The sequence below is a fragment of the Acomys minous genome (assembly GCF_964271855.1).
Source record: "Acomys minous genome assembly, chromosome: 8".
In the NCBI taxonomy this organism is placed as follows: domain Eukaryota; kingdom Metazoa; phylum Chordata; class Mammalia; order Rodentia; family Muridae; genus Acomys; species Acomys minous.
The window spans coordinates 72,720,466-72,736,778 of record NC_140489.1 but is presented as its reverse complement, the minus strand read 5'-3'; the positions used below and the strand labels follow the sequence as shown (position 1 = coordinate 72,736,778).

The 16,313-nt window shown below is 40.9% G+C and overlaps 1 protein-coding gene across 4 annotated transcripts in view; it reads left to right on the top strand.

Annotated features, from left to right (window-relative positions):
• DOCK4 (dedicator of cytokinesis 4) overlaps nt 1-16,313 on the top strand; it is a 421,713-nt gene that overhangs the window by 208,375 nt on the left and 197,025 nt on the right. For all 4 annotated transcript variants that reach the window (XM_084791186.1, XM_084791187.1, XM_084791188.1 and 1 more), the window contains exon 8: nt 6,694-6,845. In XM_084791186.1, coding sequence (XP_084647312.1) covers nt 6,694-6,845 — 152 coding nt within the window. The remainder of the gene's footprint in view (nt 1-6,693; nt 6,846-16,313) is intronic.

Here is a 16,313-nt window from a genome sequence, read left to right as displayed (position 1 = left end):
AACAAGGCCATATCTCCTAATACTGCCATTTCCTGTGACTGTGTGGGGGCCATTTGCATTCAAACCACCACAGTAAGTAAACTTTTTCCAACCACAAATTAGAGGGGAAGGTGTAGTTTAGAAGGGGCTATCAAAGGCTGTTGCCTCATACCTAACTTCACTGTGATCTCCATGATGACTGTATCATGCTATCATGTTCCTGAAAGAAAAGCCCTCCAGAAATAGGGGTCTTGATTTTGAAGGTCTTGCTACCTTTGAAGTTCTTTTCCATTAAGGTACTTTTATGAGAGTAATAGGGTATTCTCAATAGATGATTATGTATGCATATCTGAGAAGCTGCAGGGAAGAGCCATCAGTTACCTTCGTCAGGATATGTGTCCCGTGAGAAGTCAGTCTTAGTTAGTTATGGTACCTTTACTTTCTTCCTTGATCATCCATGTATTCAGAATGTCTATGCTTTGTCTGTTAGTGAGGATGCTCTCTGCTTTCTTAGAGGCTTCCTTTACTGTACACAGAGTTTTTGGTATTTGGTATTACATGCTGTGGGCCTTTCTCACATCTGTACTTGAACAGGACAGCCGGCAAATCTTAAGGAACCAGATGAAGGTGGTTGGAGGGGTGTAACTCATTTGGCAGAGTGCTTGCCTACCTTGTACAAAAACTCTGTGTTCTATTCCCAGCACTTCATAAATAGGGTGTGGTGGCACATGACTCTGCAATCCTTGTTGGAGGCAGAAGGATCAAAAGGTTGATTGTCTTTGGCTACATAGGGAATTAGAGGCCAGCCAAGGCTAAATGAGACTTTGCCTTAAAAAAGTTTGGGAAGGTGATTGGAGGGAGGGGAAAAAAGCAGAAAGAACAAAATAAGAGTGCCCCAGGTTACCTCACTACTTTTTAGTTCATGAGGCAAATGCAATCTATGTATTTTATTTGTTGGTCATGTCTTACCTGTTTGAGTCAGTCAGATCTTTTCTTTTTAAGATTTATTGATTTTATGTATACAAGTGCTCTGTCTGCATGTACACCTGCAGGCCAAAAGAGGGTATCAGATCGCATTATAGATGGTTGTGAGCCACCATGTGGTTGCTAGAATTGAACTCAGGGCCTCTGGAAGAGGAGACAATGCTCTTAACCACTGAGCCATCTCTCCATCGCCAAGTCAAATCTAATTCCACAGCTTTCCTGTTAATCTTACCTATTGAGGATTATATTTTCTCATTTAAAAACCTATCCATGTCACAGCTTGGGGTCACACTGTCTTCTTTTCCCTCCACTATTCTCATTGTAACCTAGTGCAGTACTTTGTTTAGTAAGCACCATGTCAGTGATTTTGAGGTTATTTTATATTATAAATACACCCTGGATTGGAGATCCAAACAACTGCATGTCCAGCCTCTGTCAACTCAGGACTGGGGACTTAGCGCTAGCTCTCCCAAGATCCAGCTTTTTCATGTACTAAGCGGTGAAGTACTTCTTTTCAGGTTGATGGTCACTGCCTTTCCTTGAAAGATACTTGAGAAATACCTAATCATGTGGTCTAGATTCATTCCTTTTCATCTAAACTTCATCTTCATTAGAGAGGCAACATGGCAAAGATAATTGATATCATATGTGCTACATCTGGGCAGTAGGTTTGCCTGCTTCTGATGAAATGAGTAATAGCCACCTAGACATGGTAGAAATGTAATTTTCCAATGATCTAGGATCAGAAAATTCTAAATTGGTTTGATGTTAAACTATGTGCACGAGACCCTTGTATTGTTGCTGTGTAGTACTTGATGTCAAACAGCCAGAGTACCTCTAAGTACAATATAGCTGCAGAAGTTGCAGCCCTTACGTCTGTCCTCTATGGAGCTACAAGGACAAAGGTGTGCTGCAGTTGATTGAGCTACTTTAACAAGTATCCCTGGAAGTTCCACAAAGCACTTGCCTTTATTTTTCCCTGGTAGCGAATGGTTGCACCTGCAGATTTAGCTACAGACGGGAGGGAACTCTTTGATAACCGACCAATAATGCCCACCATCTGTATCTTTTCTTTTCCCTACTTCAGTTGTTTATATCTAACTCTGCTTCTGAGTTTCCTTTTCATGTTGTATATAGGGGTGTCCAATTGATTTCACCTCTTTTAATATTATACTTTACTGTTTGTGGTGGTGGCCTGACCTCAGTGATGTTAAGAGGCTGGGATCTCATGTAAGCCCTAATTGATTAGCAATGTCTGCAGTTTCTGGGAAAGACAATAAAGAGGTGATTTGATATCTTATAGGTCAGATTCAGGTCCAAAGTCATCTTTTTTTTTTTTTTTTAAGATGAGGAACATAAAACATTGTAAATTTTGTATACCAAAAAAATGTGATATCTATTCAATAACAATGCATGCTCCTGTTTTTATGTGAAGACACGAGCCCAAGAAAAAGAAGCAGTGTTTATGAACGTCAAAAGGACACGTTCTTTTTGAAAGGCAGCTATTTTTCTTCTTCTGAAGGTTCTTATTGTGTCCTGTCTCCATCAGGCATTCCTGCCACTCTGCTTTTTTCCCTTTGTGCAACCTGTCAGCACCTGCCTTCCCTGATTTCACCAGGGAGAGAACGTGGGAAGTTCCATCACCAATTTCATGCTTTTGTTTGGCAGTATATTATCATTTTGGATCAAGGACCATGGGGTGAAGTTAATGTTCCCAGAGAATGGTTTATTTCTTTTTCTTTTTTGTATCACGTTTGAAACACAAGTTCCCAAATTGATGCTGCACCCTGGGGAAGAAGGCCCTGGTTTTGTTTCTGCCAGCCCTCTTCACAGATCATTCTCACCCAGTTATATCCATCTAAGCTGGCAAAGTGCTAACCTTACCTTGCTAACTCATGTTTGCCTGCAAAGGTTAGATTGCCAAAGGCCACAACTCAATTCTGTTATAAAGAAAAGCTAATTGGCCAGAATCTCTGCTTATTTGGGCTGGCAGAGCATCCTTTTTAGGGGTACTTTATGTTTGCAGGGATTCTGTTTTTTTTTTTTTTTGTTTGTTTGTTTGCAGCTCTTAGTGGCCTAGAGCAGTAGTTGCCAAATAGCAAACAGCGGTTCTTAAAGAAATTTTACTACCCCCCACCCCATTTGACATTGGCTGAAGACAGAATTTGGTTGCCACAACAAAGTAGAAGAAAGAATCCACTTGTGGGGTGCTATACACCCCCAAAGCACTCCACATCTCCCTCTGCCACCAAAGTTGAGAAACCTGGGTGTAACACATTTAGAAATTAAGGCAGCACATGAGGAATACCAATCTGAGTTGAAGAAATCTTTGGAGTGAAATCTGTTTCTTCTCCTAATAAAAGGTATAGTTGAACTAGAAGCTGTAGGCACATGCAGTACAGCTATACTTTACACCTGTAGCCACACGCGATGTCAAGGATTATTGTCTGTGTTGTGACTATCAAGATACAGATCTTGGAGTATTAGCATGCCATTTTAATGCTGTAACTGAGATGCTCCTTTCATGAGGATTTTTTTAGCAGTCCTCAAAAGTAATGAACTATCAAAAGTTAAGCAAGTAATCATAACCCGTTTAAATCCAAACCCATCCCAGATCTGGACGAATGGTGGGTGAGGGGAAACTAAGTGCTCGAGAGTGCTAGACAGAAGGGTCTTTGTCACAGGTGCATAACACAGAACCAGGCAATCTTATTCCTAGCATACAAGGTACGTTCCAGGCCAGTAATTAATGACTTGTCAGATGCAACAATGCATGTTTCAGTCTGCTATGATTTGCATCTCTCCGCATATAATCTCCACCAATGATTCTCAACCCTCAATGCCCATTAGAGGCACCTGGGGAGCCTTTAAAACTACAGCTCTTGAGACTCCCCCCACCCCACCCTCTAGAAATTTCCATTTAATTGTTCTGGGACAGGACCTGGGCATAAGTATTTTTTAAAAGCTCTCTTGGTGACTCTAAAGAGCAGTCAAGGTTGAGAAGCACTGCTCTTCATATATTACATTATTTGCATGAGTAAGGAAGCTGATTTTTTTTCCCCTGTTGATTCATATTGAGTGCCACAATTGGTGCTAGAAACTTGGTACTCTGTGAGGTCAAGAGCGGGCACCTCCTTGAGCTCAGTTCTTTACGGGAGGCATCTGTGTCTGTGTCTGTGTCTTTGGTCACCATTCATTTCTTTGGAAAAGCTTTATGCTGTGCTGCCCTTTTGACTAGACCTATGTGTGGATTTTTAAGTAACTCAGCAAATGAGTTAGCAATCTAAGGGGAAAAGACTCCTTTTGAATTAAACTCATTAGCTTTATAAGCATGTGATGTGTCTTTTTGCCCCAGTGAAAAGAATTTCGAAAGCACAAAATTGAGCAAGCCTCACAGGAAACAGGGAAGAATTTTGCTTCCCCCACACTCTGCAGTTAATTTTCCTTCAATGTTTTTCTAATAGTTATGGCTGATGAGGCATGTGTGTGTGTGTGTGTGTGTGTGTGTGTGTGTGTGTGTATGTGTGTATGTGTGTATGTGTGTAAGTGTGTGTGTATTTGTGTGTGTGTGCATTGTGTGTGTGTGTGTGTGTGTGTGTGCGTGTGTGTGTGTCTCCTCACTTTCACAGAGGTATCCCATGTGCCTGATGAGTATGAGCTGACTAAAGGTCTGTTTAGTGGGTTACTTGTTTGTGATCCTTTTCTTTTAGATAGTTCAGAATACATGGTATGCAAATGCATTTACAACTGTAAATTGTAAGAAAGGCATTTGCCCTGAAAGTTGGCCAGTCATTTGGTAATTACTAAACTCTACTTACAAGTCTTAAAAGGTACCTGCTATAGAAATGTGGTTATGGGGCTTTGCCTCCAACAACCATCACAGGCATGGAGTCGAAACCCTCGCATTTAAATGCCTGTTGCTCAAATTACTCCTTTCTCAATGAGGAGGTTCAGGAGGAGTAACAATTGTCAGTCTTTGAAATGAAAGTGACCATCCCATCCCATACTTTACCAGACTTTCCAGGTGCTTTCTTGCCCGATTATCCTGCATCAGTGTTCCCCAAAGTAGAGGTCCAAGATCTGAGTAGACTGGCAGCAGTTGGCAGCTGGGCCAATATATGCATGGAAAATAGAGAATTAGAAGCCTGTATAATTTTTCTTTTTACATCACAGTGTTATTCTCTCTGTCTTTTTGCTTGTTTTTTGTTTTTCTAGAAGTACTTATCAATCAGCCTCCAAAGGGGAAACAAGCCACACCTTCACTACAATCAAATCGGGGAGCCCTGCCTGGGGAGGCCATACATAGTTCTTGTTACTTTCATAGTGTTTTGCTACGGGAACAGTTTGCCAAGGAGTCTTCTGACTTTCCAGGCTCAAATCAAAACACCCTTTAAGGACTTTGCTAATAATATAGATTTTTCCCATTCATCATTCTTTGTGTGTGTGTGTGTGTGTGTGTGTGTGTGTGTCTGTCTGTCTGTCTGTCTGTCTGTCTGTCTGTCTAGGTGTGTTTGGGTGTGTCTGGGTAGGTAGGTGGGTAGGTGTATCTGCATGTACACTTACCAGTTTTGCTGGTGTTAGATCCCCCTAGTGGGTACCATCGCCATGAAGCATGGAACGTTTCTATGTTTTACTGTTGCGGTCCCAGTGCTTGGCATGTAATAGATACCTAATGGATAATAATTGGCTGGGTGCTTGTCCTCATGGTCTCCCACTTGTAGCCCCATGCATGATTGCTTTCTTTCCTTGAACTATGTGCATTTTCAATTCTGGTCCTACGTCACAAGTTTGGCACCAGCTGGCTGCAATGCAAGCAAGTGGAAAAGGGGATACATGGCTCTTTCTTCCTAACTTTAGCTTCCCCGGGGGCTCCTTGACCTTCTCTCAAGTATTAACTTGCTTGAGTGGTACAATAAGACTTGACATAGCCTCATTCAGAAACTAACAAAGGTTTGCAGTTTAGTATAATTTTCAAAATAATTTTAAAGTATGATAAATGAGAAGTTATAGAACTATTCTTGAGCTTTCATTTATCAAATGACTTGTAACTGGAATCTGAAGAGTTTTGTTTGTCTGTTTGAGAAGGCTGTTTTATTGTTGTTGCTGTTGTTTTTTCCTGTTCTGGGTACTAAACCAAAAGCTTTGTATATGTTACGCTAAGCAACTGCTCTACCACTGGGCAGCATCCCTAGCATGCATGCATGCATGCATAGTACATACATACATACATGCATATACACACACACACACACATACATGAAGAGAGTGAGAGGAGGGGTCTAATCAAATTGTCCAGTCTGTCCTTGAACTCACTTTGTAGTCAGGCCAGTCTTAAACTTGAAATCCTCCTGCCTCAGCCTCCCAAGCTGCTGGGATTACAAGCTGCACCACCAGGCCAGCTCTCTTGTCTGTTCTTTAGGATAACTGGTTTATTCTCATCCTGTAAGTTGACTAGGACCATCAGAAATTCTTTGAACTTCTTCCTTCCTGAATCTATGCTATGAGTTGGTATCATCTTAACATTAAAAATTTAAAGGAAAATTTAAATTAAGAGCCCTTGATCATCTTATTGAAGAAGCTAGAATAAAATTTGAAATTTAGATTAGATACTGAATTTACCATGAAAGGAAATTTTACTATAGGCAATCCGCATCCCTCCACAGCTTTGCCCCGTTATTTTTGTCAGTCCATGCTGACTGTCTTTTTCCTGGTGGGGTGGGTATCTTTCAGATGGGACATCGTCATCGGAAGAAAGATACCCCAGTGCAGGCCAGCAGCCACCACCTGTTTGTCCAGATGAAAAGCCTCATGTGTTCCAACCTGGGAGAGGAGCTGGAGGTCATCTTCTCACTCTTTGACAGTAAAGAGAATCGCCCAATCAGGTAACAGCATGTGGGCAAAGACTTGAGCTTGTTATAATCATGGTGTATATTTGCATATTGGATGCTTTCAGGTTCATGTTTTGGTCTACCAGCCTCAGTTCCTGAATTTCTGATTTACCTACCCTCTAGATATTTCCATTAAGGTTGGATAGATTTGAGAGTTCCTGGGAAATCAAAAACTTATAGAATCCTAAGTGAGCTTAAATGAAAGATGGCCTCAATACCCAGCTTGTTTTTTTGTTTTAGTTACTTTGTGTTGATAATGCCAAGAAGATAAAATTTCTCTATAGCATAATGTTTACTTATCAAAGTCAGCACATTTTATCTTTCAGCTTTTCAGTAAGTAGCAACATTGATCTTCCTGTGTCTGGATCAATGATATCAAGGAAGAACTTTGCAGACACTCCTGTTGAAGTATCAGAGCTGTAAAACAGCACAAACTTAGTGCTTGTTTTTCATTATCAGTGCTCTGACTCTTACCCATCCTGGTTCTCCATGGCAAGCTTTTCAGTATAAATTCTGTTTTTTCTGTAGTGCTAAGAATCAAATCTCAGGCCTTGTACATGCTGAGTGAGTCCCTATTGTTGAGTGATATCCCTAACCCAGACTTTCAATGTTTAGGAAAATACATAGAGTAGATGCTTTGTGTACCCAGCCAAACGTTTGAACTCTGACTGAGACTTTAAAAGAACTATGTTTATTTTCAACGGAAGCATAAAGCACTTTATGTTTGAAATTGAAAATTCACATTTAAATCATGAATCAGGATATAATGATCACTTGTACAGTGCTTTTAAAGAACTCATTAAAATAAACACCAAGCGTGCTTAGCAGTTCTAAGCCACACATACTGATTCATAAATGCAAAGTAATATAGGAGTATTTCCCTCTTTTTTTTTTTTTAAGGAAATATGTGTGAGGTTTGTTTTAATGCACCTGTAACAATAAAACATGATGGGTAACTTACGAATTAGTCTTTATGTACTGGTAAGAGGGAGATTTGTTTCTGGTTAGTGGACCATGCCTATAAAACGTGGAAGGCAGTGGTTTTGTGCAGTAGAGTTTATGAAGTGTGGAAATAACAGTGATAAGACAAGTTCCAAATCAACCTGGAAAACAGTTGGAGGAGATGAATCAGTGTCCTTGAAGAACTTTTCCCATCACAAGTCAGTTCTCCAAGAGAAGAAAAAGGCTTACAACACTGGCCTGTTGTAGCTCTGAGCATAAGAAATCAGAGATGATACCTGCTTTTCTTTCTGTCTTATCTTTATCTTTTAGAGGCAAGGCCTCACTGTGTAGCCTCGGCTGTCCTAGAACTTGCTATGTAGCCCGGGGGGAGGGGAGGAGATTGAACTCACTGTTCTGCCTCCTAAGTGCTGAGATTAAAGGCCTGTACCACCACACCTGGCTCAATACTTGCTTTTCTACTGATCATTTTACAAAATCCTAAAAACAATGGATTATAACATGCTCTCATTTATGGTTTTAACAATCAGTATAGAATGTGAAGGGAGAATTCTTCTGCTTGGTTCGATTAAGCTAAAGTGCTGAAAAATGAATTCCTGTTTTGTTGGTTTTATTTTTTTCACAAGTGCTGCAGTTGAATTCATACAACATTTCACCAATTTTTATATTAGGATTAATAGAATGCTAACTGATATAAAGTTATCAATAAAATTATCAATTAACATAATATAATGCCATTATATTTTTATCATAATATAGTGTACTTAATTTGTAATATTAATATCATTGAAATGACACTGATTTAATATTAGCTTCTTTCTGAGTTTGCCTTGTAAATGTTTTCAGAATTTTTAAGCCATTCCAGTTAAGTGGCCATATCAGCATTCCCCTTGTTTAATTCCTATTTGCTTGATGAAAATAAGAAAATAACCTGAGCTAGGGTACCCAAAACGGTGAACTTCTGGTTCCCAGTTTAGTCCAGAACGTGCCTTCCTCCTGGTCTGCATGCAGATAGGCTACGGGCTTTACCGGCGCTCCTCCAGCCCCCATATATTCTACAATGAGCCGAGGAAGAATCCAGCATGAATACTTCCCTGTTCTGTTTCCTGAGTGGGCCACCTGAGTCTTGCATCGCTCAAACTCTCAAATACTAGGTATTTGAACATTGTTAGGTCTAACTGGTTTACATTTCCTGAGGCTTGCTTACACAGACAACATAGTGATCAAACTGCCAGTAAAGCAGAGCCACACATCCCCTTCTGAAGAGGTACACAATGCAGGCCTCTTACTTAATACTTGGCCCTATGGTGGCACAGCAACTGTGACTTTTTGCCCTGGTCTTTTTTCCTAGATCTTGGAACTCGGAATAGTTCTTGTGTCCTTCGCCTTGTTGTTGCATTGTTCAGAGGAAAGAACTACAAATGTAAACTGTGCTTCTAGAGCATTGCGGGGATCCTAATTTTGTTTCTGTTGCTGTGAGAGACAGCATGGCCAAAAGCAGTTTGGGCTAGAAAGGGTTACAGTTTGTTATAAAGAAAGCCAAAGCGGCAGCCCAGGCAGGACTGGTGGCAGAAACTGCAGTAGAGTCCAGTTGCTTGCTGGCTTGCTTTCCTCTGGCTTGTTCTGCTACCTTTTCAAAGGCCCCCTGCCCAGCTGCCTAGGGATGGCACAATCCATATCTGGCTGGGCCCTCCTACATCAATAAGCAATTTAGGATGTACCCTCTAGCAGTCGGATGGAGACAGCTCCTCAACTGAGTGTCCCTCCTCCCAGGTGACTCTAGTGTGTGTCAAATTTACAGAAACAGTCAGTGCATTGGGCTTCTTTACACAAGGCATTTAAATTTTTTAGCATCATCATTGATAATAATAACACTAAAACTACCATGAGGCTCCAGAAGTAATCTGCTTTGTAGAAATTGGTTTCTGAAATTGAATCCTTTCAGAGGATTCTTTTAAAGTGTGTTTCCGTTTGTTTATTCATGGGGCATACTACGGCACATATGGGGGGTCAGAAAACAGCGTATTGGGTTTATGCTGTCTGTCAACCCACTGTTTGTACCATGTGGGTTCCTGGAAGAGGCTCAGAATTTGGAGCTTAGCAGGAAGTTTCCTGCTGAGCCCTCAGCCACCCTAAAGATATGATGTCATTGCGTATGTCTCTACATGATATATGGGGGTTGTGCCCATATCGTGACACACATGTGCAAGTCCAAGGACAGCTTTGTGGAATGAGCTACCTTCTTCCACCTTTAAGTGCCTTTCTGGAGTCACACTCAGGTCACCAGGTTTGTGCTGATGCTGATGCTTTTACTGATGACCAATGTCACCAGCCCCTTCCAGAGGATCCAAGGAGAAATGAAGCAGTATGAGCTGCTGATCTCTGCCAGAGACAAAAGCTCAGATTCTGTCCTCACAGGTATCCAGGACAAGGGGAGCCAACGTGTGCTATCACCTTCCTAGTTCATTTAGCAAAATTGTGAAGTGTAATATCACCAGAGTGTCAGCCACGGCTGATGTTTTTAGATCTCCCTAAATCACCATTTGGCTGGGGTTTTGTTTACAAAAGCAGGGTTTTAGTTTTTAAACAACTATTGAATCTGCCTGAAGTTGGCCCAGGAGAGGGACCCTCCTTTCTGTAAACACCAGGAGGGATACGGGCATGTTCTGACAGCATCTGCCGAGCATATGCCTACCCGACAGCTCACCATTCCAGCTTACTTTTCTCAGCTACTCGGGTACCACACCAGCCCACCCAGCCTACTGATCATGGAAAATTACAGACTATTCTTTTAAGGTCCATACAGCTGCCACACAACTTCTTTCTATGAAAGGTAATTATTTGTTTTTAAAAAGTGAATTTGCCATGTTGTTTCACATAAGCAAGATACTTTTAGAGAGCAATTATCTGGCTAGGTTTGATTTCCTTGTTCCACAAGGAATAGCTGAGGAAGGCAGGGAGGGGTCCACTCTTTGCATCTTTGGTATCTTATTTCATTATATTCCTGTAGAAAATGCCTATATAATGCCTTTCAGATGCCAGATACAGTTCTAAGCTCTTTTTAAAATATTTCCTGACTTAGCTCTTGCAACTCCCCTATGAGGTACGTACCACTAATACTCCTTTGTTTGTAGATGATACAGCCTACAGACTTTTGCCCAAAGTCAAGTGAAGCTGGTCTTTTAACAGTGTAAGCTATATAGGAATCAGTATCTCCCATCTGAACCCCACATTCATCTGTAATATTCACAATGTGCTATGTTCTCCCCCAGCCATTTTGTGCTTACTATTGAGTATTAAGGGTCTACATAGGGCTCATCCTTGTAAGATCTTGAATGGTAGGCACTCGTGGAGACTGGACAGGAGGGATCCAGTAAGGAAGAAGAGGCCACACAGGGGGAGAGGGGAAATCACTGATGGCTCCAGGCCCCTTTAGGAGAGAGGCATCAGGAAACACACTCATGTTTGCACATAAGAGATGACCCATGGGAAAGGAAGCACAGAGGGTGTGGCTGGGAACCATCTGAGCCTTAGGATAGGGCGTATGAATGTAATTGTATAGAGAAAGGGAACTGACAGTATATGTTACAGGGGCTCCTTTAGCTGGCCCTCCAGAAATGACTCTTGCCTCATGTGTAATACAGAGCCACAGAGTGTTGCTTTACATAGGCTGTACAGCTGCACACTAATGCTTCTCTTCCCTTCATACATGCTGCTTCATCTGCGTCAGAGTGTGGACAACGCCTCAACCAGTGAACTTCACGGAGTTTGGTGCTTGACTTGTAACTTTCATTCTTTTTCTTACTGGTGTATTCTAAGTCTTCGTTAATTAACATGGTAATTTTGTCATGGGACTAAGGCATTCCTATTTTGATCTCATCAGAGAATTTAACATGGCCTGACTGTCCCCAGTTGCTCCCTAGCTACTGCAAGGCTGCTCATGTATAACTCCTGCTGGCAGAGGCTTTCATCTGAGAAATCAGCAGTAGGATCATGTTCTGTTGATTCCTTTTCTTTCTTTTTTGTTTTTTTTGTTTTTGTTTTTTTGGGGTTTTTTTGTTTGTTTTTTCCTTTTCTAAAACTTTTCTGAAGTCAGGTCTTTTTCTTACAATAATGCAGTTAAACTCACTTTTCTTAAAAGTGTTTTATTTCTATCGAAGCTTTCTTTTGCCTACAATTATGCTTTATTCAGTCCAATTCTACCATTTAAGGGAGAAAAAGTACTGAGTACAATAGGTAAAGCACAGACCTTTTAATAATTCGGATTCTTAACTGAACTGTGAAACGGCTACTAATTTTGCTCTGTCTAGGAGACACATATCACCTGTGTCTTGTATAGCCTTTTGCTGTGACTAAGTGGCCAGACTCTGAGGTTAGAACATCTGGGTAGAAATCCTCACTTTGTTACATCAGCCCGGGCATGGAACTTCATGTCTCTTACAGCTGTTAACTAGTGGGACTTAGTGAGGAGAATAGTGCTTTCCTGGTGGGATTTCTTAAGAGTTAAATCCATAGGATGTTGCTCAGTACCTGGCAGATTAACCATGGCCTGTGGCTATGATGAGGATGACTTTTAAACCCAAACAGGAAATAATGCATTATCCTAGCTCAAAGTGTGTGGTGGCTTCCCTTGCATTCTTGGGAAAATGACATTCCAGGAAATTGGTGATGCTTTGCTTATGATCTTGCAGTTACTTACAGTTTAGAGAGACCTACTAGCAAAAAGGTGATATGAAGCCCATATTACCTTAGCCAGGAGTACTCAGGAAAGCCTGAAGTGGGCTTACATCCTGAAACACCATAGTGGACATGGGAATAAGAGAGCTGGGATTCTCATGTAGGTGGGGAGATTATTCATTCAGAAATTTGCTTTTGTAGCTATCAATAATCCTTTTCAGCGGCTGACATAATGTAGGAGCTTACTTGGTTCAGCCTAGGAGAGCTCTACTATTTTTGTCTGTGCGTGGTAGTACATAGTAAGGTCAGTAGAGCCTTTACAGGTTTTAGTTCCTGTGCCCTGTGCCATCATGTATTGTTTGATGCATTATTTGAAGCTTACCATGGTCTGATCATACACATTCAGCATGTACATTTTTACGTAAATTAGCATCATTTAGTGTTTTGGCTTTGACAGTTTGTAGGCCTAGGCCTCTTTTTCTAATTTCATATTACAAAGTTCAGTTAAAATTGTAGCCTTTCCAAAGGGGGAGGGGGGAGCGGCGGAAGAAAGAAAAATAAAAACAGTATAGGAAAAAGTACCCAGCCAGACTAGCAAGAGGTACAGTGCACAGAATAAAAATAGTTAGAGGATACATTCGGCGACCCTTCTTGAATTGTGGCGGTGTCAACCATCCTATCGGGCCTCAGAGCATTTCCTGCTGTGTCTAGACATGCTGGCACAGATTCACGGTGGGCGTCTGCCCAGCAGTGACCCACAGCGGCCTTCCCTGGGGCTCTTGTTGAAAGGCACCACTGCTTCCCACCCTCCCGCTTCATCATTTGATTGCTCCATCAGGTGCGGGGGAATTGGGAGTGTTGTCACCTCTGAGTTAATCAGATCTGTGGCTTACCCTTCACTTGTTCACTCTTGTGTTACATATGAAAAAAAAAAATGGCTCTACAAACCCTGGTCACCTTTAATGGGAACGATTTTAAGGAAGTTGCTAGCAGGATACAAAGATACAAAGGAAATGAGCAAGGGAAGGCTTCATGCAAATCTTGAACATGTGGAGTATAACTGAATCACTCTTCTTTATAGCATTTTTGATATAAATATAATCCGATTATTTAATTTTAGTAAATGACTAGACAGGTTAGAGGTACAGGACACTAGATGCTCGCGGCCTGCGTGAACTTGCACTGGCTTCTCTTTTTCTCTGTGTATAAACGTTTATGCAGACAGCTTGACTCTCTTAAGTAGTGGAGTATTTTACAAGGTGACCAGAGAGCACTCTTACCCCTGTTCCTGCATTTCAAATCAGAGGGTGGATGAGGGAGCCTCCCCCCACTCCCCACACTGCTATTATGGTCATCTTTGTCTTTCTTCAATGAACTCCCAGGTTGCTTCCTGTAGGGAATTCAGAATAATTTAGTTTTCCTGAGCTCTCTAAGGGATAAGCCATCATCACATGTAGTAACCACTTCACAAGAGCCTCTTTGGTACTCAATGTCATTTATGTTACAGGAGGATTTTACATTGACAAAGGAATTATCAGTAGTATGACTCTACCCTCTCATCATCTTTATGTTCTCAGCACCTTGCAAAGTACTCGGCACAGGGTGTGTGTGTGTGTGTGTGTGTGTGTGTGTGTGGTGACACAGTTAAAGGAAGCTTTTAAGGCTTGCCTTGCTGTTGAGGCAAAGCATTAAAAGATCATGCCATCAGTATCTTAATCTTTGCTATCATTCTTCCCCTCGGGGGTCGGGGGGGGGGGGAAATGTGCTCCTTAATAAGAGAGCCAGAATGATGAGTGCTTCAGTAAGCTTCACGTTGCACTGTGCTCATCAGAGCTGTGCTCTCAGACCTGTCTCTAGGGAGCCATCATTTGCAAACACTGTCATGCAAAAGAAAAGTACATAAAAAACCATATGATAAATGCCTGGCATGACCCCCTAAGCATTTGGAAGTCTTGGATTACAAGTTAAGCAGGGTGTGTCTACTTTATGCCAGTTAGGCATATGCACTTCACACCTTTACCATGCAGTCACTGAAGTTTGTTTATTCATGCATTTAGTCAGCCAACAAGTAAGCTCTCCCTTAAGGCCAAATGTTCATCTAGGGAAGGCATTAAAAAAACAAAAAACAAAACAAACAAACAAACAATAAAAACAACCCACATCCTCCTAAACCTTGTATTTTACTTAGGTTCAAAATGTTGAAAAAATTAAGTGCAGTTTCTAAATCTTGCCTTTTTGTTGGTATGTTTGTTTTTTAGGATTGTCTCAAAAGATTTAGTCCTAACTAGCCTAGAACTTGCTATATAGGCCAAGCTGGCCTTGAACTCCTAGTCCTCTTCCTCCCTCTGCCTCCAGAGCACTATATAGCACATTATAGCTGAGTGCCACCACACCTATTGTGGACTTAATAGTCACAATACTAACAAACAACAACAAACAAAATAAAAACAAAAACAAAACCTCAAAAACAACCTTTCGGGATGAAAAAATACATGAGAGATGAATTTATTGATAATAAAGGCTTGTATTAGTTGGGTTTTTATTTAATCATTCTGCTTCCATTTGAAGTTTCTTAACCTTTATTCTTCTGTTTTAAATGCCTACTTCACCACAGAGTCCTTATAAAGAGTGTTGCTTTACTTGTTTTCAAAGCTCCGTATTAAATGTGGTCTCCTTCACAAAGTTGGAGTAACTACTGTATATAGGTCCATTTGATTGCTCCCTCGTAGCATGTCAAGGATACAGTGTTTGCAGTGATCACCCTCTTGTTGACCCTGGTCCCCATGTCTCTTTCTGCTTCCTCTGCTCAGAAGCCAGCTTTCCTATCACACTCCTAACACATTCTCTGGAGAAAGACTAAAGCGAGTGCCCCCTCCCTTAACTCTTAGTCAGTATTCAAAATAGGCTCAGTGATGACATTTTCATGCAGTTGTGATCACACTTTCTAAAAATCATCTCCCTGCCACAATGCCTTATCTCCTGTTATCACCCCATCTCTTGTCTGTTTCTTTCTTGTTGGCTCCACTTTACCCCCCTAGTGGTACCCTCTTCTGCTTTCATTTCCTACATGTTCCATTAGAATAAGTATTAACCATTATCTCACACAACATAGCTAAATTTAAGACAAGTACCTTTGCATTTTTAAATATTTGATATTAACGTTTGGTTTGGTTTTGCTGCAATTGGTTTGCATGAGTATAGAAGATTGGGATGTTTCTCTTATTTTTCCAATTACCTTATAAAAACATGGCCCTTTAAATGTTTACTCCATTTTATTATTGCTAACTTTGGGGGCTATAAATAAATTTCAAGTGGTTTAACTATCCAAACCTTTTGAAAGTGTCCTTTGTAATTTTTTGTAGATTGGTTAACTCATGATCTTTTGCACCACATTGTTCAAACCAAGATTTTAATCACTCTCTGTATTTTGGATAAAATTCATGTTGTATGACTTTCACATGCATTAATCTTCAGACCAGTTTGATTCTTATGTGAGAGGTGACTTGGAGTGACAATATCAATCCATCTTGGGAAGTACTAAATTTCTCTATAAAGTGTAATACTCTTTGAAATATAAGAATATATATCATATAAAAGTCCCTGGCATTGGTCTTTAGATAATTTAGTTGCCTTACTCTTTGAGTGGAGCATTTTATATAGGAATATCCTACTGGGAGGGCCGCTTCATGCTATTACTCTAAAGGACCTTCTCAGATCTGGCCTGGTGACTCCCAGACGTCAGATACAGCTGGTATAGCAGAAAGCTTCCTGATTTAGAGTGGCTGGGGCAAAGAGGAACATCTACAGAGAAAGAAGAGGTGTCAT